Source organism: Leucopleurus acutus (assembly GCF_964270905.1).
Source record: "Leucopleurus acutus genome assembly, chromosome: 21".
NCBI lineage: Eukaryota > Metazoa > Chordata > Mammalia > Artiodactyla > Delphinidae > Leucopleurus > Leucopleurus acutus.
The window spans coordinates 77,433-104,248 of NC_139163.1; the positions used below are offsets into that span (position 1 = coordinate 77,433).

Below are 26,816 nucleotides of genomic sequence, written 5' to 3' on the forward strand. Positions count from 1 at the left end.
AGCGCAGTGTTACCGAAATCTTGCCTTACTCACGACACTTGGCAGTCTTCATCGTTTCTCCTCTTTTGGTTCAGTACTCACAGTGGATAACGTCTGTCCCATCTGGGGAAACTAAGCGAAAGGGAAGGCACACATAACTATCACAGTTGGGACAGCTCCAAATGGAATCCAACTGGCATGGAGAATAATCCGGTGTGGTTTAGGGAGAGTTGCTTATATTCTCTGAGCCTCTCTCTAAGAGGGATGTTAGTTACCTTTAGCTCAGAACGAGGCTTCAGTGAGATAATGTGTATAACCTTCGGTGTCTGAAATATATTAGATGATCAATAGTTGTTCTCCTTTCCCTTGCCCTCTTTTGCTGGCTCCATGTGATAAGGGAGGGAGGTAGAGGATGACAGTGATATGTAGGGCAGGCATGTGTAGTAACCGGCAAAAAAATCCTATGAGAAAGCAGTAAATAGGTGTAATATCTGGGGATGCGCAGCCATGCAAGCCGAATCCAAACTTCCGAAGTAGTAACTTGATTTCTTATTTTTTTTTTTTTCTGAAGACCAGAGACCGTCTGGGGTTCATGTGCTGTGATTTCTGATTGATAAATGTAAATTGAAATTGTCTGAGTTTGGAGATCCAAAGTTGAAATGTGCTTTGGGTTGAACTGGAAAGCAGATTGACCAAAATGTGTTTGCCCACTGCTATTTTGTTGTGTTTTTCTTCTAGACCCAGCATGAGTGAATTTCCCTGTAAAAAACGTGACGACTATTTGGAATGGCCTGAGTATTTCATGGCAGTGGCCTTCTTATCGGCACAGAGGAGCAAAGATCCAAACTCCCAGGTAAGTGAGTTGTTTTTTTTGTTTTTGTTTTTTTTTTTGCGGTACGCGGGCCTCTCACTGTTGTGGCCTCTCCCGTTGCGGAGCACAGGCTCCGGACGTGCAGGGTCAGCGGCCATGGCTCACAGGCCCAGCCGCTCCGCGGCACGTGGGATCTTCCCGGACCAGGGCACGAACCCGTGTCCGCTGCATCGGCAGGCGGACTCTCAACCACTGCGCCACCAGGGAGGCCCGGTAAGTGAGTTTTACAGGAGAATGTTTGGACACTCACAGACACGGAGGTACCTACAAGTGAGCAAATTACAAGAGGAAGAGGCTCAGTGGACACCTGCCAACTTACAAAAAGCGGAGGAAGTCTGCTGTCTTTTGTGCTGCATTCCTGCCTGCTTACCTCTTCCTGTGAGAGAGTAAATTGTCACATGCCATCGTTCACTGCCTCTCGTACCCCAAGGAGACAGAGCTCTTAGCCCCTCCAGAAGTAGCGTGCCCATCTTGGAGCTCTGCAGGCCTCTGGTCTCCCTTACTGCCTCTCCACTGGCAGACCAGCCACCCGAAGTCACCAAGCCTTTGGGCATGTCTTCCTGTAGGTCGGAGCCTGCATCGTGAATGCAGAAAACAAGATTGTGGGCATTGGGTACAATGGAATGCCAAATGGATGCAGCGATGACCTCTTGCCTTGGAGGAGGACAGCGGAGAGTATACTGGATACCAAATACCCTTACGGTAGGGCATGTTGTGTGTTCCATTCTGCTTGTGTCATAGCCTCGGTGAGTGCTTAAATACAGTAGATGGTCAGAAAGCCTCATCTTCCTTTTCAGTTGTTACCGACAGCTGGAAAGAAAAAAATTCCTATTGAAGTACCCCAATTTCCCCTAAGTGCCAAAGGGAGCCAAGAAGTGGAGGCGTGGTAGTGGTCACACAGCCTGGCCCTGGGGCCAGGGCTCTCTCATGGGCCTCGCGTGTTTCACTGGCGGTGGGCTTCCCTGCAGAGTGCCACAGCCCCCGGGGGAGGTGGCCCTGCCATTTGTTTCTTGGCTACTTGGGAGCGGGGCCAGCTAACCAAGTACTGGCCAGGGCTTTGCTCTGATGAGAAGCAGCGTGCATTTCCATCTACTGAGGAAATCTGGCTCAAGCTCGTCTCTGGGAAGCAGGACACAAGCTGTGAGCTGGACACCCGGAGAGGGATGATGCAGTCGCTTGCTCCTGTTTCCCCGGGCGCCGCATTCCCAGAGTGGCCGCTGGCCAGACCGCGAGCCAGATGCGCACGCGAGACCTTTGGCCTGGCCAACTCTGGTTTTCATCTTTAAATTAGGAGAGGATGCTTGTTATAATCTGTTGGCTATCTGAGCCCCAGGGGGACTCGCTTCAGAGATTATCTGGGAGTGACCAGCCAAGCCTCCCTTTTCCTTTAACTCCCTGGAGAATATGCAACTAATGCTGTAAAGAGGCGCATTGGGCTGCATATGCTGGTTGCTGAATTTTCTTAACGTTTGGACCTGAATTTATGTCTGGAAATAAACAGACTGCCTCTGCTGGAAGTGCCGTAGATGCAGGCCATCCGAATGGGAAAGCTATGCCCTCAGGAAATAAGGGTCCGGTGTCGTGTGAGCCCTTTCTGTTTCATTGACTCTTCCCTGCTAGGTTTTCCTCTGGAGTTTTTCTCACGAAGAGCTCCAAGTCTACATGTAGCCTAAGTTATATATTTTTACTAATGTTCCTGGGCCTTAATCATGTTAAATAAGCCCCATAAATTTCTTTCTAAGCTGCTTCAGGGCAACTGCTTCGTTTTTGAAAGAAAAAGAAAAAAAAGTGCCTGGAGGTGGAGAAGGAATTGAAGAATGAGACTGGGGAGAGCTACAAAGCACTCAGGGTTCTCAGGGAATAGAACAGTTCCGTGATTAAGGGGATTTCATTGTCGGGTTAGTCCATTTAACTCGCCCCCTTGGCAGAGAAGGAAGAGTCGGATCCCGGGGAAAAGAGGGTAGAACTGCCCTCTCAGCCTCAGCTTTATAGCCGAGTGGAGCGCGGGAAAGATGCGCCCGTGTATCTGAGAAACTCGTGGTCACCCTGCTTTTGGTTCTGTGTGCTTTCAATGACGAGAAAGAAGGGAAATGATTCGTTCATTGTAGGCACACGCAAAGGTGCTTTTTCACAGGACAGTTCAAGGTCCCATATAAAGATGAAAGGGTTGATGAATTCAAGGTCCACAGTGATGTGTGTAAGGACCGCAGCCCGTATTCACTGAGTCAGGACAGTGGGCTGTGGGTCCCGGCGCTGAGCTTCCCTGTAGAGGAGTTCCTGGGAGGTGTCAGTCTGTGACGCTGAGGCTGGTGACAAAACGATGCCAGTGGTCTGCACGGCGTAGAGGGGTCCTCACTGGTTACAGGGCGGCTCTCCCGTAGGACCTGTGCCTCCTTCAATGACCATGAGCCCCAGGCACATTTCTGGCAGTGACCTAGAAGCCCAAGGCTTTGCAGCATATTTACCATCCCCCGACTTCCCACTTCCAGAACGTCTCCAGTAGCTAATTGTGTTTGTTCTGAGACACTTGCCTTTTGTCCAAGTTGGAGAGTACCTTTCAGAGCTCCTTTCCAGAAGGAATTAAAAAAAAAAAAACCCACACCGGCATTTGTCCAGCTCCACTGGTTGTTTTCTATTGAATGGTTGCTGCGTTTCAGGGCACTGGTTGTCTGTGTGCATTATTTTTTACTAACCATGTGATACCTCTAGGTTTTCAAAGCTCTTTGCCCCTTACTTATCAATTATTCATTTTACATGTAGCCGTGTTAGAATGTAGACAGTTTTCTTTCACGAGAGTAAGCCTATAATTTGATGTGCCGTAAAAGTCGGAGAACGTATTGAGTGGTTTTTAAAAGGCATTTAGTATCACTACCATCATAATACATGTAAAGATGGGCTTTAAGTCTGAATAACTATGACTGGCTGTAAAGTATCCACTCGGTCTGGTCTTTTGAAGGGATTTTGGGTCACAGAGAAGTAAATGTTTAGGTAGCCTTGGATGTAATAGAAATGTTCGCTGCTAATTGACTAAATGCAAATTCTTTTTTTCTGTTTTAAGACTTAAAGAAAATTAATTAAAAAAAATAAGTGATGGGGCTTCCCTGGTGGCGCACTGGTTGAGAGTCCGCCTGCCGATGCAGGGGACACGGGTTCATACCCCGGTCCGGGAAGATTCCACATGCCGTGGAGCGGCTGGGCCCGTGAGCCATGGCCGCTGAGCCTGCGCGTCCGGAGCCTGACCTCTGCAACGGGAGAGGCCACAACAGTGAGAGGCCCGCATACCGCAAAAAAAAAAAAAAAAAAGAAGTCAAAAAAAATAAGTGATAATGTGTGGACTTGGGTGAGCGTTAACGGTGGCTGGGCTGCTGTCTCAGGGATGACTCTGTGTCCATCCCTGTAGAGGAGCTTTAGACGTTATCTAGATTCCAGACCACTGGCTTCCTAATTCTTCTGAGTATATGGGGACCCTCTTTTAAATGTCAAAAAAACCTTCCAAGACCCCTATATAATGCTAGTTAAACTAGTAGTATCTTTTTTAAACAACTGAGGTGTAATTGACATACAAAGTTACATTAGTCACAGGTATAGGACATGATGGTTCGTATGTATCAGCATTTGATATGTTTACAAAGTTTTTTTTCTTACCATGAAGATTTGCAAGACCTACTCTCTTAGCAACCTTCAAGTGTGCAGTACTGTATTATTATTAACTACAGTCACCATGCTGAACATCACAGGACTTCATTTTATAACTGGAAGCTTGTACCTCCCACCCATCTACCCCCTCTGGCAACCACCCATCTGGTCTGTGTATGTGTGAGCTTGTTTTTGTTTTTTAGATTCCACACAAAAGTGAGATCATACCTTTTATTAGTATCTTTTGAGTAAGAAGATCCATGATGACAAAAAGCTATTTGATATCAGTAACACTTTGCATTAATCTGAACTTTCCTGACGTTTGGAAAAAAGTGTATGTAAGTGCTAGACATATGTTTGCCAGTCTGTGGACCGTCCCTGTAGCCCTGGCAGAACCTCAGTGGTACCTTGGGGTTTGTGCCCACGGGGTCTAAGCTACCCACTTCATTCATGGATGGGAACCTGAAGGCCCAGAAACGTTAAGTAACTAATACAATGCCACACAGGCAGGGTGACATCTTCTAATGCCGAGGCCAGCGCTCTGTGCTTCCTTGCGGGGACGGTGGGGCACAGGAATTCGGCTTTTCTGAAGCGGGTACATGGCAGCACAGTGGGCCACCCATTTTCTTCTTGCTATGCACTTGAACAAACAGAGGTTTCGATGAAATGACCCCCCAGAGAGCTCAGGTGGTGGTGCCCTGCGCCTAGGATGAAGCCAGGGCCGTTTGCCCCTGGCTTCCCTCCACATTTCTCCCAAGGGGAGCTTGGGAGCTGTGTAAGTTTAAGTTTACTGGTTAACATATATAGCTTAATTCTCCTTATTAATTCTGTAAGTTTGGAAGTCATTAGTCTTGATTGACACTCTGTGGAAGGGGAGGTAAACACAGAATACGTGTAACAGAGTAGGGAGATGGTGTTTTTTCTGGGCTGTGTCTCTAGAGAGGCATTTTTAAAGGGTGTTTTTGTTCTTCCAGGCTTAGGATCAAAACTTCATTGAAACGATTTGATTATAATGTGGTATTAATATGGAAAATGAAAATTCCCCCTGCCAAGGAAACTGCCTTTTATCTCATCTTTTTCCTGAGAAATCCAAAAGATAGTATGATGTCAGTAACAGTAAGTGGCAGGAAGAAGCCAGCGTTATTATAGTGACACCTTTTCACATGAATGACAATGAAAAAAAAAAACTGGAAAGGAGCAGATATATCTAATTTACCTTGTAAAAAACTTTGGAAGACTTCAATTTTTATGAGGGGTGGTTGCTAACCCCAGAGCGAAGCGCTCAGCTGACACTTTCAGTTCCTTTCTCTTCGTGCGATTCATCAGTGAAGCACCTTTAATCAAAATACCAATTTTATAAAATGGAGGCGAAACACTTGTGGTAATTCAGAGATCACTCTTTCCTCAGGTTTTCATAACCAATTTTGATGACATGGTTTACAGACCAGAGTGCTGGCATAGAATCAACTTCTTTCTTCCTTGGGAGCCATTGTTAAACTTCACGTTTTTAACAGAGCTCCCACGCCCATCACACTTGAATGCATTTTCCTGCCATGCTGGTTCCCATTGAGGAAGGGATTTGTGGGGAAGCAGGCCTCTTTGCTTGGCCTCCTCTTCCATCCCAGTCAATCAAGAAGCCAGGATTGCTTTGGCTGTTGCATCGCACTCGTGGAGGGGACCATAGTCTTGATGTCCCAAGATGGGGGTAGCCCCACACTCTGATACATCAGGCAGACATAGAGGCATGAGACTTTTTCCAGAGTCAGTTCATATTTATGCAGGAAAACTCTCACTGGTTAAGAATCTGCGCTTCCACTGCAGGGGCCGCGGGTTCGATCCCTGGTCGGGGGACTAAGAAATCCCACATGCCGTGCAGCGTGGTCAAAAAAAAAGTATAATGCTGGGAAGGAAAATGCTGGAAATTAATTAAGGCAAGAGTTCAGGTACTGGCAGCTTGAAACAGTTTTGCCAGCGTGTGGCAGTGCTTCTTTAAATTTTCTATTTAAATGTAGTCTTTATTTTTCAGATTTAGCATGTTGTTAAGCATGCGTAGATGTCGTTTTAGTGATTACTTAGCCATTTACCTTTTACCCCTTTGAACACTGACATTTTCCCGACTGCCACGCATGTGATGTATTTCTTTGGCATCCAAAAGGTTAGTCTTGAGAAACTAATTTATCAGGAAGTTAGGAGGCTGATCCTTCTTAAGCTGCAACTTACTCACAACGTAAGAGCTTCTTAGTAATTAAGACCAAATTTATTCCTTCAGCCGGTTGAAATTGAATGCCCTCTGGGTTTGTTAGGCAGATCCATGGATTTGATGACTTGCTGTTTCTTTTCCTGCAGAATTCTAATTTCACTGGTGGCGACCCAACATCCCTCCCCTGCCTAGCCATCCAGTACTTGTGGCCTGACAGTGGGCCTAATTAGGGACTTTTGTACAAAATAACTAGTGTAATCAATGGAAAACCTTGGAGCAAGTTTACAGTAAAAGAATAAAGTATATTGTTTTTAGGAAAAGAGGGGCAAACTCGGGTTTCACCGTGCGGTGTTTTAGACAAACAGGGAAACACAACGGCTTATGAATGAGGCCCCCCCCAGCTTAACATAAGTGTATTTCACATTCAGGTATAAGTGTTTATAAACAGCCTTCAGAAAAGAATAAATCATGATTTTGTTCATGTATTTGATTTTTATCTGTACATTTTAATCTATAAATTCAGGGCTAGTTATTTTCTAAGAGCTAGAGATTACTGTTTCCCATGAATGTCTACAAGGGATGTGTAGTAACAATGTGTTGTAACTACCTGTCCTGAAGAGCAGATGTAGGAAAGCTCAAATGCTTATCTATAGGGTCAAACCTCCCCTGGAAATACACATATCGGTCTTTGTCTGTAGAAAGTCAGTTTACTTCATGGACGTTTATAATAAAACTTAAAAATCATTCAAGGTTAGTGATTTCCAAATTGATGGCCAGGAAGGGGGCTGAAGTTTGTCTTTGTACAGTCTCTCTAAATAAAAGGTTTGTTGAGAGATTAATAGCGTCAACAGAATTTCAGGGCCACACTCAACCTATTTTAGGTTGCATTAAGTATGTGAGCTCATTAATTACCTGAATGATAAATATAACTGCTTTAATTCTCTATGTTGATAAGCCTTTGCTTAGAAACTCAGGGTTGCCATCATCGTGGTTCCAGGGAGCACCTGACACTCCTTGAACCTTGGAGTCTTTATTCTGTTGGTCTGTTCTGTCAGTTATGTGGGTTTTGATTGATCTATTCTGAAATTGGCCTGAATTATTAAGGTTTTGTTTTGAGTTTTTTTCATCAAGACTCTATCTTTCATAAGCTTTGTTAATACTGGTATTAAAGTAGAATATATATATATGTATATAGTTTGCTCCCAGAAATAGGCAATAAAATCTGGTTCCCAGAGATTTTTGCAACTATTTATATTGTTTATTACTTTTACTTCTTAGGACTTTTGTTTTATATTTGCGTGGTACCATACAAACCTTTAATATGCATGTTGGCTAAGAAAAGCTCCACAGTGCTTAAAATGACAATTATCAGGTTCAAGTGAGAGAATCCTAGACTGACTGTCCAGAGCCGGGGCTCCAGGGGTGGTGTATGTACATAAACCCAGGGATTGTGGGGTTGTCAGATACACGACTTGACATTCACTTCTCAGTATCTTTTTGAAATAAATGATCACTGAGGACTCCTCCAGTTCTAGAGTTTTCGGGAAAAATTAAACAATATAGCTTTGATTTTATTTGATTAGGGTGCTGTTTCTCTGCTTAAGGGGTTTTAAGGGTGTTCGGGAAGCATCTTGGGGTGAAAGCTGCAGCAAACAGCTGTTGATGGCAGTGACACAGAGGGACCGTGCATCTGTGCGTGTGGACAAATTAATAGAGAGAAACGGGCTTTGTTCCCCCGCAACTCCTTCTAGTGATTCAGATCTGCTCCAGTTCTGAGATGAATATAAACCGATGGAGATGGTACACAGAGTGTAGGTTACCCCACAAACATGGATGAAAAAAGGTTGGAGGACAGCAATGAAGAAAAAGACCCTGTGCGTAAATACAAGAAAATATGTATGAAGAGAGGAGAGACACCTAGAACTCTTTGGAGACAGGAGGTTATTCTAAGACCAAATAGAAAGAAAGGACTTGAGAAATCCTTTTGTGAATCAGTCCATGTGATGATGTTTATTGAAACATGGATACTGGCCTGGCTTCAGGAAATCCCTTGATAAATGGAGAATATTGGTGAAAGCAAGGTGGTTGGAATGTGCCCGTCTTCTCTCTGCTCATGCCGTCTGACGCGCAGGTCCTAGCCAGTGCATGGAGGTGTAAATTTCATCTGTGTGCTTTCAAGTGATAGATGCCATAGTAAATTTAAAAAAATATTGAATATGATAAGTGAGCATGAATTTTTAAATTCTACAATTAAAAGACTTTGTTCAAAATGCCATTAATTTTGAGTTTAGGTGGAAAAGGGAAGCAGAATTCCTCATGTCCTTTTTCCTTCTGCGAGTGAGTTATAACTTCTAACTTGAGTTAGAAATTGAAATAAATACAAATGAGTCATCTACTCATATCAGGCTGAGTTGTCTGTTGGTGAGTTCTTAAGGCGTCTTGCTTTTTAAAAATTGTAACTATATTTCATAATACATGACATTTTTCCGAGCATGTTCACCTGTAGTTGTTCATTTACTCAGCAGATACTTACAGGGCATCTATTTTATGTATTCTGTGCCAGGCGCTCTACAGCAGTAAATAATGTACATGTTCTCTGTGTTCAAGGAGCTTGCAGACTGATGGTGGAGCAGGTAGACATGAATGGGATAAACAGATGGTATTGAATGTTTCTTTCTGAGGAAGTGACTGTTACACAGAGATCTGAAGGATTTGATGGGCCCCCGTCAGGTAAAGATGGCGTAATGGGTGTTTGGGGATGGGAACCGCGTTCCACAGAGAGAGATGCTTGGGTGAAGGCCCTGGAGGAGGAAGGCTCTAGATCACTGTGCAGCAAGGAGACCGTCTGGCCCAAGCCTGGCGGGTGAAGGCCGGAGTAACACGGCAAGGCTGGGGGCCCGCAGGGTCAGGAGTTTGGGGGGTGTGGGAAGTGGGTTGTTTGGGGGCAGGTGGAAACAGGGACACAGCCGGGGGCAGCTGCAGGAGGCCGGGCGAGAGGGCAGCGGGGAGGAGGTGGGGAGAGGGGCACTTGGGAGGCAGCATCATGAGGGCTGGTGGTGCGGGGTTGGGGAGGGAGAGCCGCTCCTTGCAAAGGTTCTGCTTGAGCGCCTAGGGTTGGGGGAGGGGAGGGGGGGAGATCTGGGCCTCTGGGGTTGAAGGTGTGTGTAAGAGCTCCCAGGGAGGGTGTGAGGTCGGCGGGTTGGGTGTGCGAGCGGACAGCCGAGTCAGCATGGCGTGCCAGCACTGGGTGGCATCACGGGTGTAGGCGAGGTGATGCAGGGAGAGGGTGCAGAGGCGGGGCCCTGGCCAGATCCCTGAGCGGCGGCTGGGGGAGTGGAAGGGCCCGCAGAGAAGGGCTGTGGTATCAGGAAGCACACAGGGCAGCGCTTCCAGAAGGCGGGAGGCCACACCAGAGGCTGCCGAGAGGTCCGGGAAGGTGGGAATATGCCTGTGGGGTTTAGCACCGCGCAAGTCGTGCTGGCAGTGCAGAGGGCAGCTCCGTGAGGCGGGCCCGCTGGAAGGCAAACTGGAGCAGCTGAAGGAAGAGCAGAAGGCGAGGAAATGGGCAGGGCGGATGCAGATCCGGTTTTGAGATGTCTGGGAAGAGAGCAGAACGGCAGAGGCAGCCAGAAGGGAGGGGCCAAGGCAGAGGTGCGCGCCGTCTGTCCGAGGGGAGGGTCCGGGTGTGTTTGTCTGTCGTTACAGCACGCGTTTGCCTGCAGCTGAGGATGGTCCAGGAGGGGGAGATGGCTGAGGATGTGAGGGGGGTGGCCCCCAAGCTCATGGATCAGCAGTGAGGGGAGGACGCCAGGCGAGGGCAGAGGGGCGGTGACAGCCAACCTGCCACCTTCGGGTCATGGAGTCACAGGTGGAGACATGATCCACTGCAGCATTCCAGTGGAGGATGAGGGCGGTCACGAGCTGAAAGGGGACGGAGGCAGACGAGAGGTGGCTGTGTGGGGCAGGGAGCTGGGCCGCCCTGGAAACGTAGGACAGGGTCGCAAGTGTGGTCTCTCCTGGGAGTCCTGAGTTAGATCCGGTAAGCCCCGTCTTCTCCACCCCAGACCGGGATCCGCGCGTCACCCGAGGTGTGCCTTGCAGAGCTGGGATCGATTAGAACACAGGTCCTGACTGCTGTTCCAGTGCCCTTCGGTCAGTCCCGGTTCACCTTTAAAAGCTGTTAACCCGAGAGGGAAGCTTTGAAGCTTGACAGTGGGTCTTTCCGTCACAACGCTGTCCAGCAGTGGTGAGTGTTCTGCTGCTATCTGTGCTTCCTCAGGACGTATTAGACGTCAAGCAATGTATGTATCGCGCGTGGACAGTGGAAAGGGAGGTGGGCTCAGCTCACACTGTCTCCACTCCCTCCTCCTTCTGACCTGGTTGTGTGTCCTTAGCACACAGGGAAGCAAAGTAATTAGAGTTCTGGGGGCTTTATCGTCAATAATGGAAACACCACAGCCAGGAGTCTCTTTAGCCCTAAGCACTACCACTGGGGCTAAGTGGATCCCCTGGGTGCCCTGAGTTGCTGCCAGCAGCCTTAGCAAGAGGCAGTGAGGAGAAGGGGGCAGGGGAGGGAGGGAGGCAAAACGCCTGTCCTCCTGTCTGCCCAGCCGAGCAGCCCGGGAGGAGAGGTCAGGCGGCACCGACATTTACCAAGTCCATCTTCGGTGCTGTGCTCATCACAGATTTTAGTCCTGGTGGCGGGTCTCAGAGGCAGGTCTTTGTGTGTGTACAAAGATCACAATTTTTATTTTTTTTAAACTTTAATTTAATTTAATTTTTTAACATCTTTATTGGAGTATAGAACTACCATACGACCCAGCAATCCCACTACTGGGCATATACCCTGAGAAAACCATCATTCAAAAAGAGTCATGTACCACAGTGTTCATTGCAGCTCTATTTACAGTAGCCAGGACATGGAAGCAACCTAAGTGTCCATAGACAGATGGATGGATAAAGAAGATGTGGCACATATATACAATGGAATATTACTCAGCCATAAGAAGAAACGAAATTGAGTTATTTGTAGTGAGGTGGATGGACCTAGAGTCTGTCATACAGAGTGAAGTAGGTCTTTTTCTTTCAGGTTCATAAGCCAGGAGGCTGAGGCTTCACCGGATGCAAAGGGTCATTCACACTAGCAGCTGGGGGCAGGAGCAGAGTCTGAGGAGACGGCTGGGGTACATGCAGGAGGAAGCGGGGCTCTGGGGCGTCTCTGGACCAGCCCAAAGCCTTGTTCCAGGAGTGGCCTGGGCCACAGGCAGCTGAGCCTGAGGCTTCATGCAGAGCCTGGAGGATTTAACTGCCTTTTTGAATTTTTTTTACATTATTTTTATTTTATTTTTTTAACATCCTTATTAGAGTATAATTGCTTTACAATGGTGTGTTAGTTTCTGCTTTATAACAAAATGAATCAGCTATACGTATACATATATCCCCATCTCTCTTCCCTCTTGCGTCTCCCACCCTCCCTATCCCACCCCTCTAGGTGGTCACAGAGCACGGAGCTGGTCTCCCTGTGCCATGTGGCTGCTTCCCACTAGCTGTCTATTTTACATTTGGTAGCGTATATATGTCCCTGCCGACTGCCTTTTGAGGGAGCTCGTCCTCTTCAGATCCCAGATCTGGCCAGAATTCCCTTCTGCTGTCCTTTTCTTCCAGCAGACACCTCCTCTCTGGGCACAGGTGGTAACAGAACAGACTCCAGATGTTTTCCAGGGGCAGGGCTGGGATCCTCTGCACTATCACTGCTTCTTGTTTTTATTTTCACTTACAACCTTAGACTGTAATAAGGGACGAATCTCCACTGAACTATGCGCCCCTCAGTGCCAGAAGCTAGGAGGGCGCAGTTGCTTTATCTTCTCAACAGAAAAGCCACTAACTGTGCAGGGGGTGGGGTTGGCGGGGCAGTCGTATCCAGTTCTTAGCAGAGGGGTTCCCACTGTTTGGGGTGTGGCCAGGTGAGGCCCAAGTGCTGTCACCTGTCGCCTCTGCTTAGGAGGGCCCTGCTCCTGGCTCCCACAGGTCTTCATCATAGCAAGACCCAGCTGGATTGGACGCCGCTGTTCTCAGAAAACACGTGCAGTTCTGACTTTGTAACAGTGGCTTCACCGGCAGAATTCTCTCTAGTTCACAAAGCGATTTTCTGCCGTGCTCGGCATTGTAACCTTGCGAGCTAGGAAGGGAAGGTACTCGTGTTCCTGTTCATCGTTGATGAGGCTGGGCTTGAACCCTGGTGCCCCGGTGCAGGCAGATGCCAGGTTTTAGCCCCCTTGGTTCTGAAAGCCATCTGTAATCCAGATACATTTTTCTGCAGGAACAATATTGCCTGCGGATTCAGCTCCCCTCTGTCTACAAACGGTGCATTTGAGCCCTTGTTTCCTGGGTTTTTGCCACACTTCCCGCCTTCCGTGGCCTTTCTTCTGCGGTGCCTGCAGCCCTGGCTCTGGTTTGTCCGTGCTTGGGCATCTCCTGCCTGGCGGGGCATGGGCTCTGCAGGGGGGACCTGCCAGCTCCTGCAGTGCCAGCGCCCAGGCCCGTAGGCGCTCTGCCGGCAGCCAAGACTTAGAACGACACGCATCTGGGAGGCGTCTACAGTTGGAAACCACTTTCCCTCCCTGCTGCAGCCCGGCGCCAAGGGATGCTCCTCTGGCGGGGGTAAGGGGGGACGGGGATGGGCAGAGCTCTGTGTGAGAAGCCGTGGGAGGGAAGTGGGCTTTGGGGCATTAGCAGCTGTCAGAGAGGAAGACCGTGGCGGGGGCTCTGGGGCAGAGGCTGAGAAGCGCGGGCGGGGTCCACCAGGCCTGTGCCGCTGGGTTTGTCTCGGAGAAGTAATGTAGTTGTCCCTTCCTGAGCCGGTTCTCCCTCTCCCCTACCCACCGTAGCCTCAGATCCTTTGACAACTCGATAGCGAGTCCAGTCACTGCCTTACCAACATGGAAACTTCATGGAGCGGAGGTGAGGCAGAGGGGTGACGTTGTTTGGGGCCAGATTCTGGCTTTGGATTGGGGGTAGCCGTGACAGTGAACACTTTGCGACCTTTGTGGGGTGCTGGGGGTGGGAGGTTGGGGAAGGGTTAAATCTGGAGGCTACTCTCTTGTTTAGTTCTTGACTTGAAGGATGGGTCCTTTGCAGGCTGGTGGTGATAGATGAGGCCGTCAGGACATCTTTCAATAATTAAGAAATAAGTAGTTGAAATTCCGTCCCAACTCCTGAAGCAGGGAAGTGCTTCCCTAAATGGATCTGTTAGAGGAGTGGGTGCACGTCCCACCCCTCAGTGGAAGCCTCCATCGGGCACCAGAGCAGGGGGGCACCCGTGCTCTGAGAGAGACGGGTCCGATTCAGCCACTCTGATCCCTGTATGACGCCAGAAGTCAAAACACTTGGACCCTGATTTCAAGAAGTAACGACCAAGAGCTTTGTCATCAGAAGTGGAGTATCTTGTAAAAATTAACGTTGCGTTATTTTTTTAAATGCACAGGTCAACCTTGAACTCGGGTACCCCGTTTTGTGTCAGTTATTAATTGCAGGCTGGAGCGTCCCACCTTTTCACGGCCCTGAGCGCACCCTTCTTGGCTCTCGAGTCCGGACCCTCCCTCTTGGCAGCAAGCTGAAGTGTCCGTGCTCAGAACGCTGGTGGCCGCCTGGCCCCGAGAACCGTCACAGCCATCAGTCAAGGGCACGGGGGCACTCCCCAGGGACGCTGAGCACGCTTGTACAGACCAGCCTGGAGCGTGTTGGCAGAAGGCAGGGCAGGTCGGGCTAAGTTCCACAGGTGCTCTGTGTCTGGACCTTTTTCCTGCTCCTAACCCAGCTGTGTCACCAGGCTGCCCCACTTTCCAGGTCAACCCTGGTGGAATAGCCCTCAGGCCCCAGGAAGTCATTTTCTTCAAGTAAAAATCCTGCACTACTAGAAATGAGGAATTTTAAGCAATCTGGAGGCTTTCTCTAACTGGAATAGAAACATAGTTTTCCTGACCCCAAGTTTTATCAGGCCCCAGTATCTCCCATCAGGTCCTGGCAGCCACATGACGATCGGTTTGGGGTACAATCACGCTATTAAATTATTTGTGCAGCAGTTAGCAATTGTTTAGCCTTATTCTGAGGTGTTTTTTTTTAAACCTATTTAAGTAACCTTAACAATGCTGCTGTCTGAAATAGACGTTGTATTAGTCTTACATGAAACGAGATGAAAGTTAAATCTATAAAATGTTGAATCTCTTAAATCTAACCAAGGATGGAATATATCCTGTTAATTTGTCAAACTTCTAGAGAAACGCCTACATGAGACAGTAAGGATTAATCAAGCCCTAGTAAGAGGGAATTTGAAAAATACAGTTTTCTAATTACGCAGTCTCTTCTCAGCGGGCCAAGGTTAATGCAGTTCTGAATTCTGACAGTTAGTAATACGAAGGAAAAAAAAAAAGACCAAAGCGTGTGAATTGTCTTATAGTTACCTGAAACAGAGGTTCTCCTTCTATCAGTCAAGAACTTCATACGCGTTAATCTGGCATTTTCAGCATTTGATTCTTTGCCTTTTAAACAATGGAGAATCGTTGAGGCTTCTTGCGTCGCTTTGTGCTTAACAGATACAATGTAGCGTGTGGAGATTCCTTTGGCTTATTGCTCGGCCACAGATGGGTAATTCTAGGTAAATGGAAAGGTTCTTCTTTTGAACACTTTCTAGACACCGTGTATCTTTGCAATACTTGGTCCTGATTCCGCTCTGAATGTAGAAACCAGGCTCACCCCGAGGTCGGCAGCAGAGCCATCCTCCTTGGCTGGTTTTTGTACTCAGCCCTATTTGTAGTTCTTGCTGCAGCTCTTCCGAAGCCACATCGTAAAGCGCTAGCGCTCAAAGAAGATAAATGCATTCTTTAATTTAGTGCCATCAGATATCTACGGAGTGTTTCTATCATAGTGAGAAAAGTTACAGAGAAGACTCAGCCCACCCAGAGAAGAGGCCTGCAGAGAAGGTGGGGAAAATTGGGGTTAGAAATGTAGATTTCAGGGTTTTACAAGTAGATCTGTTCCCTCGGAATCTACGGATGGATGAATCCTTAAAGTCCAGGACTATGGGAGGAAAACGAAAGAGCAGGCTTGAGCCTTGGGAAACGCCCAGAAATGTGAGAGCAGCACAGGGACCCACAGAGAGGTGGTCTGGTGATGCTGAGCGGGTTAGAGCGGGGGTGTGGGGTGGTCACGCATCAAGGGCCAGCAGAGCAGGGAGCCCAGAGACTGCAGCCAGAAAAGGACTGCGTTTAGGTAACTATGAGGCCGCCCGGCAGGGTGTGGGGATGGCCTCCTGTCGGCTCACGAAGCAGATCCGACACATCGCGTCTCTCCCCAGCTACGCACCACACGTTGGGGGCTTGGAATTAGCCCTGCAGGAGTATTTCCACCACAGCGATCGGCAGAGGCTATAAATTAGGGCTTAGTTTTTTGTTTGTGTGTTTATAGTAGTTGGTTGTATGCGTGTAGTAGCACGTTACAGAGGCCAACAGGTTTCCACAGACTGGTATTTCTTAAGCTTTTTACACGGCGACGCAGCAAACATAGTTTACACCCGAAACAGTTTTCAGGAACCTCCTTAACCTTGCCACGTGGGATGCATTCTGATCTCTCGCCTTCTCTTTCCACCTGTTTCCTTAAAAAGGAGGAAAAAATGCTGTTTATAACTCACTAAACTGATTTCAGGACGTACAGCTGAGAAAGCCTTGTTTTACAGAAAACTAGAGGTTCTATGTGCATCATAACGCCAAGAGGTGATTATTTTAAAAATAGAGTAGCAGTTGTAGATAAGACAGTTTCATCTCGAAAGGAAGAAGAAAAGAGACGCAAAGTGCTGAAAAGGCAGCGTCTTCAGAATGGGGGCTAAGTGTATGTGTATAAAGAAGAAGAAATGGGGCCGCGGGAGCCTGCACCACAGGAGACGCCTGGCGAGGGGCTGCCGAGAGCGGGGCCCGGCCCTTGGCGGCAACAGAAGAGAAGCCTCATGTTTTGTTGCGACAGCCTGTCTTGGAGAAGGTCAGCTGTTCTAGAGGTTGAGGGAAGGAAACTGGACACATGGGGAAAAGCTAAAACCCGGATTCCCTTGGGATTGTACAAACTGCTTTTATTTAGTTAGTTGGAGCCACTGTTACTCCTGTAAACCAAAGAGCACAGCTTTAAGTGGCAAGACTGGGCCTTGAACCCTGGGCTGACTCCCGTAGCAAAGCTGTTTTTCCAGACTTGCCTGAGAGGACGTGAATACAGGGAAGGACGCTCGGCCTTGCGGTCAGGCCAGCCAGGACCCCGGATCAAGCCCGTCGCAGGCAGGCCCTGCTGCTGGGCGCTCCTTGGGCCTGGAACGGCCTCCTCCAGGCGGTTACCTGTTAAGTGACCAGTGGAGATGCCAGGCCAGGTGAATGAATCCCCAGCCAACGCCCTGACTGGCCCACGTTAAACAAGCCGAATGGACAGTCGTCAGTCACGTTGGTCTGCCCAGAGGACAGTCTGGGGCCCGAGGCCTGTCTGCCTGGTGCCGCCTGGGCGGATCAGCCCCAGAGAGAAACACAGGGCGGTCTTGGAGGGTCAGGGCCGCAGAGACTGGAGGCCGTGGTGTCGAGAGGCCAGCCAGGCCAGAAACGCACAGCCTTTCAGACTTGAGGATCTGGACCCACAGCGCAGGGGGTCACGAGGTGGGAGGGGCCCGGCTCAGTGTCAGGGGCTTCGCGGGCCAGGGGTTCCTCCCCTCGACCCTCAGGTGCAGGCTCGGGAAGCAGGTGCCCGGTGGCTGGGGGGGGGTGTTCGCCACGTCTGAGTTTGGGGTGTGCGGTGGTGAACGAGGGCAGCGAGGTGTGGAGGGGACGCCTGAGTTTCGCTCTTGTCATTGTCTGCTTTTGAACGTGGGGGATTGTGGGTTGTGACCTGTTCCCTTTACAGAGCCTCACGCGCGCCTGGCACTCAGCTGCTCTAAATGCCCGGGAGACCTCTTATTTCTCTAACAAGAAGCTTTGTGTTTTCCGTCCTGTGATCTTGTGGTTAAGAGAAAGGAAGTCTGTTTATAGTCCAGCGTGTTATTTCTATAAACCACCCTTTTTACACAGGGGCGTCGGATGCTGCACGCGAGAACCTGTTTCATCTGATGGTTTTCGTTAATGAATCCAGACATAGTATATTTTGCCCCAGACTGCCTCGGATGAATTAGAGGAAGACACTTGTAGTCAATGTGACAATTTTTAGAGATTCATAAGAGGACGATATCATAGAGTTTCCTAACAGATTCAGAAACTCTGGTCCTGAATAGTAATACCAGCACCATCAAAAAATAGTTATTAGGTGGGAAAGCATATTTTTGATATTTGAGTTTAAGAGGACTTTCTGTATGTCCCAACGTTGCCATCAAGAATTGGAATCTGAATTTCCTCCTTTATTCATTCAGTAAATATTTAACACCCGTATGTTCATGGCCTGGCATTAGGCTCAGGGAGCTACACAGAACCTAGAAGCCTGGGCTGTGTCCTCAAGGGGGAAATAAAAGCAACAAGTTCCTCTAATTGTTTTTACACTGAGCAGTGTTGATACCAGCTTGGGAACATCTCGGTCACCAGGGAAGGAAATGGGGCCGGGGGGCCCCTCCGAGGCCAGTGCCCTGACAGCCCTGAGGGTCCCCCCACCCCTTGGGGTTTACGGGACAAGGTCTCAAGGAGCCGGGCTCGGGTTCCCTCTGCAGCCAGTGAGGATTGTTCTCTGATGGGCTGTGATGTGATTAAGCACGGCTGTTTTTTTTCCCTTTAGATTTTCTTAACAATGCCAGAGACTGTTCATTTCTACACACAACTAAATCGTGGTGTTCGTAGGCTAAGGTGAGCACTCGCCAGCATCTCCTGAGAAGGCTGCAGCTCAGCTTTCTGCCTGCAGGATTGCAGAGCTGCTGCAGGACTCACAGGGACACTTACAACGTCCCCTGAAGACGGGAGGCCTGGGGAGGACGGTGGACCAGGGTCTGTATCCTGTCTGAGCCAGAGTGGGCCCCCAGTAAAAGTTTATTGACTGAGTGAGGACATTCGAGCTAAAGTATGCAAGAGCCATGAGTTTAGGCCACTCTTCTTTTAAGGCCTTGTCGACGAAAAGAAAAACGCGGAATGGAAGAGCCGGGAGTTGAGTTTTATTCAGGGTCTTACTGAGGACCAGAGCCAGGAGACAGCCTCTCAGAGACCCTCTGAGAGACAGCTCTGGAGACATAGCGAGGGAGGCCCATATATATACGGTCTCGGCTAAGGGGCTTGTGCGGTCAGCATACAGTATAACCAGTCACAAGGAAGAGATATCTCAGTTGATGAATTTAGTGCTTTCCTAAGTATGGGAAGATGCAAGAATCTGGGTTCATAAAAAGATTTTCTTGGAATTGATCCCTAATTTTTCCTGAAATGTGTATCTAACTAAGGGCCTGTCGTGCCTGTTTTCCCAAAGCACAGAGTGCGTCCTCCCGTTCTTTGCCCTGAATTCCTTTCAGGGCGCACGGTAGGTCAGCGGCTGCCGTGGCTGATGACTTGATCTTGTAGAACTGGGTGGTGGGCAAGATTCTTTGTTTTACAACCTCAGTGCTCCTGGACGAAGGTGCTCAGGGTAGGAGGGTGATAAGTTGGAGACAGAGGGGGAGACCTTCGAAGGCCCCCATGTTTATAATTAGAAGTTTTGTATGATTTGGACCAGGGCCAGATGGTAATTCATTCAGTAAACATTTATCTAGCACTCGTGTGCCTAGAGTGTGTTAGGTCCCCTGCAGATGTGAGAGGGTTCTACACGGCAGTGTTTTCTAAACGTGTCTGCAGCTTAGAATCATGAGGGATAATCTCTGAAAAATTCCAAAGCCTAGGCCACACCCCAGACCATCACGGTCTCCAGGTGGGGGACACAGACATGGCGGTTTCCTCCTTGTGGGGTTCCACCAGGCAGACAATCACCACCACAAGGAGAACAGTTTTAGAGAACGCACCCAGAAAAGTAAGTAATGATATTAGAAGTCAACACAGCAGCTCACAAAGCAGGTCGGGGGTTCTGGAGTAGATCCGAGAGGCAAATACCACGAGCCCCCTCAAAGGAGCACCTGTGGATTAGGTGGTGGGAACACCTAGCCTAGCAGCCTGGGAAGATGGGTGGGCGTCAGCAGGTGCGGGACAGGAGAGGAGGGAGCCTCCCCAACCTTGAACCCAGGCAAGGCTGGGGATGACCTTGGATCACCATTTGGGGATCACTGACCAGTCTGGCAAGAACGTGACTTTCCACGGCCATTAAGTGGATGGATGGTTTTCGTAGGGAAGACAAACCGCTGGTTATCCGATGGCATTTTTCTTTGGTGTGTGTGGGCTGAGGGCCATGAGGTGCAGCAGATCCCTGGGGACAGAAATGCTCAGCTTCACTTCCTGATTGTCTTGCTCTCAGAGTTGCCCTTTGCCCGCTAGTGGCCCTGGCGAACATCCCTGCGTGTGCGTTAACAGCACACAAGTGAGCCGTTTTATGCTGGTGGTTCCGTCCCCGCCTTGTGGGTCTTGGGGAGCGGTGAGCCATCGCTCTGCTTGGGGTGGATGGGGACAATTGACCTTGGCCCCTCCTGGCTGCTGTAGGTGCTAACAGACCCAGGGCTGCTGCGGTCCACGCTGCTCATCGCCAACCTGTCAGACCACGTGGCCTGCATTTCTCAGTACTTTCCGTTTCTAATCAGTTTTTTAAAAATTGAGCCTGTTATCTGTGTTATTTCTTAGTGGCAAACGGAATGCCTCAACACTCTTAGCGAATTCTTCATGAGCTTGCAATCTAAGTTTTTCTTTCTTTCTCCTTCAAACCCACAGTGTGCCACGCCGAGCTGAATGCCATTATGAACAAAAACTCAGCAGACGTGAAAGGCTGTACCATGTATGTCGCCTTGTTCCCGTGTAATGAATGCGCTAAGCTCATCATCCAGGCAGGTGGGACCCGGGCCCTTCCCATTTGTCACATTTGCATTGCTGCCTGCTCACTGCAGACGTGTTTGATCTTAAATCGCTATTGTTTAGATCTAAATCAACTGCACTATCAGCTTGCAAGATATTTCCTGTGTTTTGTTTTTGAATGGTGCCAGGTATTCTAAGACCAATTGCATCCTGTGATTCTTAGCATGTTTTTAATTTAGTTTGCAACTTCCCAAACTGCAAGCTGCTAAAAAACACCGCCAGCATGGCATGTACTTACTGTCAATTTACTGTTCTCTGACACATTGTGCATAGATTAGGGGGGAGGGAGAGAAGTGAACTTCTGTCAGAAACCAGGTCAGCTGGGAGTCTGTAAATGAAATTTTAATTTGTATCTAATATATGGTAGATATATGAGGACCTAAACATCTCTTTGCATATAAATGTCATAAGACTCAAATGGTACAACTTGAAGTTTTTCCTACATTACTGTTACCATAAATCTGCACCATTGTGTTCGGAATATTTCGCCTTTTTCAAACTGTCGCATCTAAGATTCAGCTACACTTTATCTCCATAAAGCTCTCAGCTTGAGATTTAAAGACTTACCACGTTAGCCAGATGTGTGCTTTAACGGGGCTGTGTATCCTGAGCCCTGGATCTCTGAGCAGAAGCGGTCTGGTGGAATCAGGATCAAAGATCTCAGTTAAGGAGTCTCGTGGTCTCCCTCCCTGGGGGTGTACGACCCTTCGCGAGTTTTCCTCGCCATCCTTAGCACAGCGGCGGCGGCAGGTGCATGGGAAGAGCAGCCTCCTGTGGTCCCTTTTTTTTTTTTTTTTTGGCGGTACGCGGGCCTCTCACTGTTGTGGCCTCTCCCGTTGCAGAGCACAGGCTCCGGACACGCAGGCTCAGCAGCCATGGCTCACGGGCCCAGCCGCTCCGCGGCATGTGGGATCTTCCCAGACCGGGGCACGAACCCGTGTCCCCTGCATCGGCAGGCGAACTCTCAACCACTGCGCCACCAGGGAAGCAAGCCCCTGTGGTCCCTTCTGAGGCTCGTGGAGGAGCGAGTGATTGTCAGGAGCCCTCCAGATTCTTGGCCCTCAAGTTAGAACTGCCTGGTGAGACAGGGGTAGGAAACAGATCTGCCCTCTGTCAAGCTGGCTTGAACTGGTCTGCAGAGCCATTCCTGGCAGCACGGTGGTCCTCATCTCTGATTCTGCCCGTGTTCTCCACCACCCCCGTTAGCCTCTTGAGTTAGGAGTCGTTGCCTTGCGAATAAAGAATATTTGATTGCCTGCAGTAAAGAAAATTTGTTAATCGGATCAAGGCTTGACTATTTGACATGTTTTCACTTTGCATTTATTTTAAAAAAATCCATAAAGACTGGAGGGCAGATTAAGTAGAATCCATGTGCTGCTGTATTTGAGAGCAGCAGATACATATTTCAGTCACTGGACATTGTGTGCTCGCACCCTCAGGAAAGTTGATTAATCAGACTCCTCCAGGGCTTCCGTCCGCATGCCTCTTGTTGTATCTCTATGTGCACATAATGAGGTTTCTTTCATTGTTGCCTTTTAAGGGATAAAAGAAGTTATTTTCATGTCTGATAAATACCACGACAGCAATGAGACAAGAGCCGCGAGGCTCATGTTGGAAATGGCCGGGGTTTCCTTCAGGTGAGTGGGAGGCGTGTGGAGGAGAAGGCGCTGGAAGGCCTGATGAAGAAAACACACTTGACCTTGTCTGATGTTTAATTTCTATGTGGGATGCCTGCCTGACCTCCACACTTGGAAGCATCTTTTTATTTATGTTATTTATTTTAAAAATTTATTTCTTAATTGAAGTATAGTTGATTTACAATGTTGTGCTAATTTCTGCCGTACGGCAAAGTGATTCAGTTATATATATGTATACATTCTTTTCCATTATGGTTTATCACAGGATACTGAATATAGTTCCCTGTGCTCTACAGTAGGACCTTGTTGTTTATGCATCCTGTATATAAAAGCTCACATCTGCTGACCCCAACCTCACACTCCGTCCCTCCCCCAACCCCTCCCCCTTGGCAACCACAAGTCTGTTCTCTATGTCCACGAGTCTGTTTCTGTTTCCTAGATAGGTTCATTTGTATCATATTCTAGGTTACACATATAAGTGATATCATATGGTATTTGTCTTTCTGACTTACTTCACTTCGTTTGATAATCTCTCGTTGCATCCATGTTGCTGCAAATGGCGTTATTTCATTCTTTTTCATGGTTGAGTAATATTCCATTGTGTGTGTGTGTACACACGCGCACACACACACACACACACACACACACAACATCTTTCTTATCCATTCATCTGTCGATGGACGTTCAGGTTGTTTCCATGTCTTGGCTATTGTGAATAGTGCTGCTGTGAATATAGGGGTGCATGTATCTTTTTTGGATTAGAGTTTTGTCTGGATATAGGAAGCATCTTTTTAAATATGATGGGCTAAGGCTCTAAAGATTATTCTAAGGGTAGATTTTTATGGGCAGTGACAGAAGTAACTGAAGACAATCTGTAATGATTACACTTTACTTTTAGTAGATTTCCAGGGCTTGAACTAATTATTCTGATAGTGAGAAATTTTAAAATTCACAAGTTTTATAATATTAACATTAAATCTTTTTGCAGATGTAACAACTCTGGCATAAAATATATAAGGTGAAAATAACCTGCCAGGTTGGAACACTGGGAATTCTTTTTACAGTCATAGTTTAAATTGAGATTTTAAGTCATTGATATTTATATGCTTTACCTTTGGTAGGCACAGGTTGGGAGGTATGTGTTACTTACAAGTCAGTTCAACCACCTTTGGTTTCTGGTAGAAACTTCTTTTAGACTGAAAACTTTTGAAGAAGTTCCTTTATAGTCTTTGTGTCAGCATTTGGGGTCCTTGTAATTGGTAACATACCTAACCTTTTGGGTTACTCACTAGGGATATAGGTTATACGTCATGAATCTCTTGCACTATTGTGCCTTCTGAGACACAATTTATTTACATAATAATTAGATATTTACTGTATACTGATTTTTTTTAAGGAATATGTTTAGTCTCCATGTATGTTCTTTTTACCTGCTTGAGAAGGTATATTAATGAGTAAAAAATATCATGGGTTTATTTTACTTCTGCATTTATAGAACATGGTTTTAAAAATGACTCCACTAGAGCTGGTTGTTTTGTATTGAGAGCAAAAGAAAATTTGCTCTTTTTTTTTTTTTTGCTTTAGAGCAATTCCAAGTTGGCTGCAAAAATTTCCTAGACAATAAGATAAATCTGGTGGGGAAACTAGTCATTGGATGTCATGTCATGCAGCTAACTTGTTAGAAATCCTCTGACTTCCCGATAATTCATGAACTCAGCTAGCTGACGAACACACAGACCAAGCCGCCCCATGCATCTTTTTTTGTCTTAGTCTTTTCCGGTCCGTGTTTCTCTCCGTATGGTGCACTGTAATTGGCCCCTATAGAGACAAAATTTCAAGCGAATACCGGGAATTTTTTTTGCTCCCCGCAGAAAATGTAGGTTAAGCCAAAGTAAACAAATGGCTCTAACTACTCACTAGATAATATCTTTATATGTTTTGTTTCTTACCTTTAGGAAATTCACACCAAAGTGCAGCCAGATTGTCATTGACTTTGATTCAATTAACAGCAGACCGAGTCAGAAGCTCCAGTGACTTACATCTCATTAAGTCTCCAGAAGATCGGATTATCCTCTTCTGAGAAGCTGCTAATGCCTTTCGTCTTAAAGTTACACATAACTTTTTAATAGCCGGGACGGCAAAAGTCGACATGTGAAGAATGTAAAAGCTCACATCTTCCTGACTCGCGCTCCTGTCACGTGGAATCTGCATGTGTTGAAACTGTCGATTCAGGGTGTAAAATAAAGGAGCTGTGGGTGCGCACGGGGCTGGAGCGGCACCTCCCCTCCTGTCTCCTGGTTCGCTGGGACGCTGGTGGCTGCGCAGAAGGGCGTCAGCCGTGCGTCGTCCACTGCGTTTCACAGCTGCTCTTCAACGCCACGTGTGCTGGGAGGACAAACAAATAACTGTGGCTGTGTGCCTGCGGGGATGAGCAGACACGCTGATCTGAACATCGGGCCCGAATGAAGCAGCACATGTAATGCCCTTGGGGGAAGGAAAGGAGCCGCAAGACAGTAGCATTTAAGTGTTTGCTTTCGAGAGTTGAGGGAGCCCCCAGCCGCCCAGCCACCCGCCCAAAAGTCCTGGACGGGGTGCGCCTTCGTCCCGGCAGATGATGAGCGCAACTGAGCGGGCGTTCTTTCCCCGCTCTGCTGTCCTGCCTCCCACAGGGCGGTGCTGCGGTGTGCCTCTGCACGGTGGGGACCTCTGTTGTTCGTGCTTCTTATTCTGGCTTTGTGGGTGACACAGAGCTCTTACATTAGTTTATTTGAGTAATGAGTCGTTCCCGGGGAAGGCAGCCCGTCGCCCTGCGTCGCCCCCGGGTCCACACCCTGCCCGGGGGCGGAGCCCCGCACCGCTGCTGCACGTGGCAGCACGGTTCATTCCCAGGGCTGCTGTCTCCCGTCCTGTAAGTGAAATGAACGTGAGGAGGTGTCAGTTCCGTCCAGATCAAATGGTGACAGGAGCTCACTTGCGCCCCTGGTGCCCTGCCTTCATTGACACACATCTCACCTTCCTAATCACTTAGATTTGGGGGATGGGTAGCAGTGACCTTGTCTTTAATCTCATTTCATTTTTATTAAATGTGCTCAGTACTTTCGTTGAGAAAATGGTTTCTTTATTCTAAAGATCATGACCGTTTTAAAGTGCTCTTACATCTTTATGAGTTTTTATTTTGTCTCTGAGGTTTTGGATTCCATATCCTGGGGCATGTCATTTCTGTGTTGTCTGTGAAGCACACTTGCACATGTTTTAATGCTCAGAGAACAGTTTGAGGCACGGATGCCATGTGCCTTCCCCAGGGCTGAAGGGCGATGCGTCTCTATGGACCAGATTGGAGATGTCCGGGAAGGCTCTCTTCCCTCTCTCTCTCCATCGTGCCCTGCTCCTGTCTCAGGTGTGGCCATCTGATCTGACAGGTCATCTCCACCACCCAATAGGTCCCAGGCCTCCTCCCTCCCATAATCCTCCAGTCTCCAGTGCTGGCTTATCTGCTGCTTTCCTACCGTATTCTTTCTCTAAATCTCCTTTTCTCGCCTCAAATTTTTTCTCTCTTATCTCCTCCAAACCCCCTGCCCTCTGCTCTAAAATGCATAAAACAAAAACAAAAGGTATATAGAAGCAAGAAATCAGTAAAGATACCTAAAGATAGAAAATATGTTAGACTTTTGTGTTGCTGTGAATGAGTTGTGAGCCCTTCTAGCAAGGAGTGTGTCATTGTTTATGTCACATTCGTAAATATGTCTAGGGGCTAGTGCCCTGTACAGTCAGCCCTCTGTGTCTACGGATTTCTGCATCTGCGGATTCAACCAACCTCACATCGAAAATGTTCAGAAAAAAGTTCCAGAAAGTTCCAAAAAGCAAAACTCGGGTTTGCCGTGCACCTCACAGGCAGATACTGCGTGTTTTACCTATTGGAGGTCGGTTGCAGCCCTTCTTGAAGCAAGTCTCTCAGCGCCATTTTTTCAGCAGCATCTGCACACTTCATGTCTCTGCGTCACATTTTGATAATTCTCACAATATTTTAAACTTTTTCTTTACTAACGTTTATTATGGTGATCAGTGATCTTTGAGGTTTTACCGTTGCAAAAAGATTATACGACTCCCTGAAGGTTCTGATGATGGTTAGCATTTTTTAGCAATAAAGTATTTCTTGATTAAGGTATGTGCATTTTTTAGACATAATGCTGTTACACACTTAATACACAACCGTAAACGTAACTTCTGTATGCACTTGGAAACCAACAAATGTGTGTGACTTGATTTATTGTGATACTTGCTTTATTGCAGTGGTCTGGAACCGAGCCGGCAGCATCTCCAAGGTCTGCCTGTACATAGTGTTTATATTGTATACAACTATTTACATAGCATTCACATTGTATTAGGTATTATAAGTAATATGGAGATGATTTAAACTGTACAGGAGGATATCGGTAGGTTATATGCAAATACTACGCCATTTTATTTAAGGTACTTGAGCATCGGCGGGTTTGGGTATCCACGGGGGTCCTGGAACC

General features: G+C 47.7%; 1 protein-coding gene across 1 annotated transcript; it reads left to right on the forward strand.

The window, feature by feature from the left end:
- Positions 1-406: 406 nt before the first annotated feature.
- On the forward strand, positions 407-25,386 carry DCTD (dCMP deaminase). Its single transcript, XM_082863697.1, has 5 exons — positions 407-832; positions 1,417-1,552; positions 20,522-20,638; positions 22,203-22,299; positions 24,255-25,386. The coding sequence occupies exons 1-5, from the start codon at positions 677-679 to the stop codon at positions 24,331-24,333; spliced, it is 585 nt and encodes a 194-aa protein (XP_082719823.1). The 5' UTR covers positions 407-676; the 3' UTR covers positions 24,334-25,386.
- Positions 25,387-26,816: the final 1,430 nt, after the last annotated feature.

Excerpts from the sequence above, each read along its gene's own strand:
- DCTD (XM_082863697.1), top strand. The coding sequence starts at position 677 with ATGTGTTTGCCCACTGCTATTTTGTTGTGTTTTTCTTCTAGACCCAGC. Across the intron at positions 833-1,416 it reads GCAAAGATCCAAACTCCCAG|GTCGGAGCCTGCATCGTGAA; the intron begins GTAAGTGAGTTG and ends GTCTTCCTGTAG. Across the intron at positions 20,639-22,202 it reads TAAGCTCATCATCCAGGCAG|GGATAAAAGAAGTTATTTTC; the intron begins GTGGGACCCGGG and ends TTGCCTTTTAAG.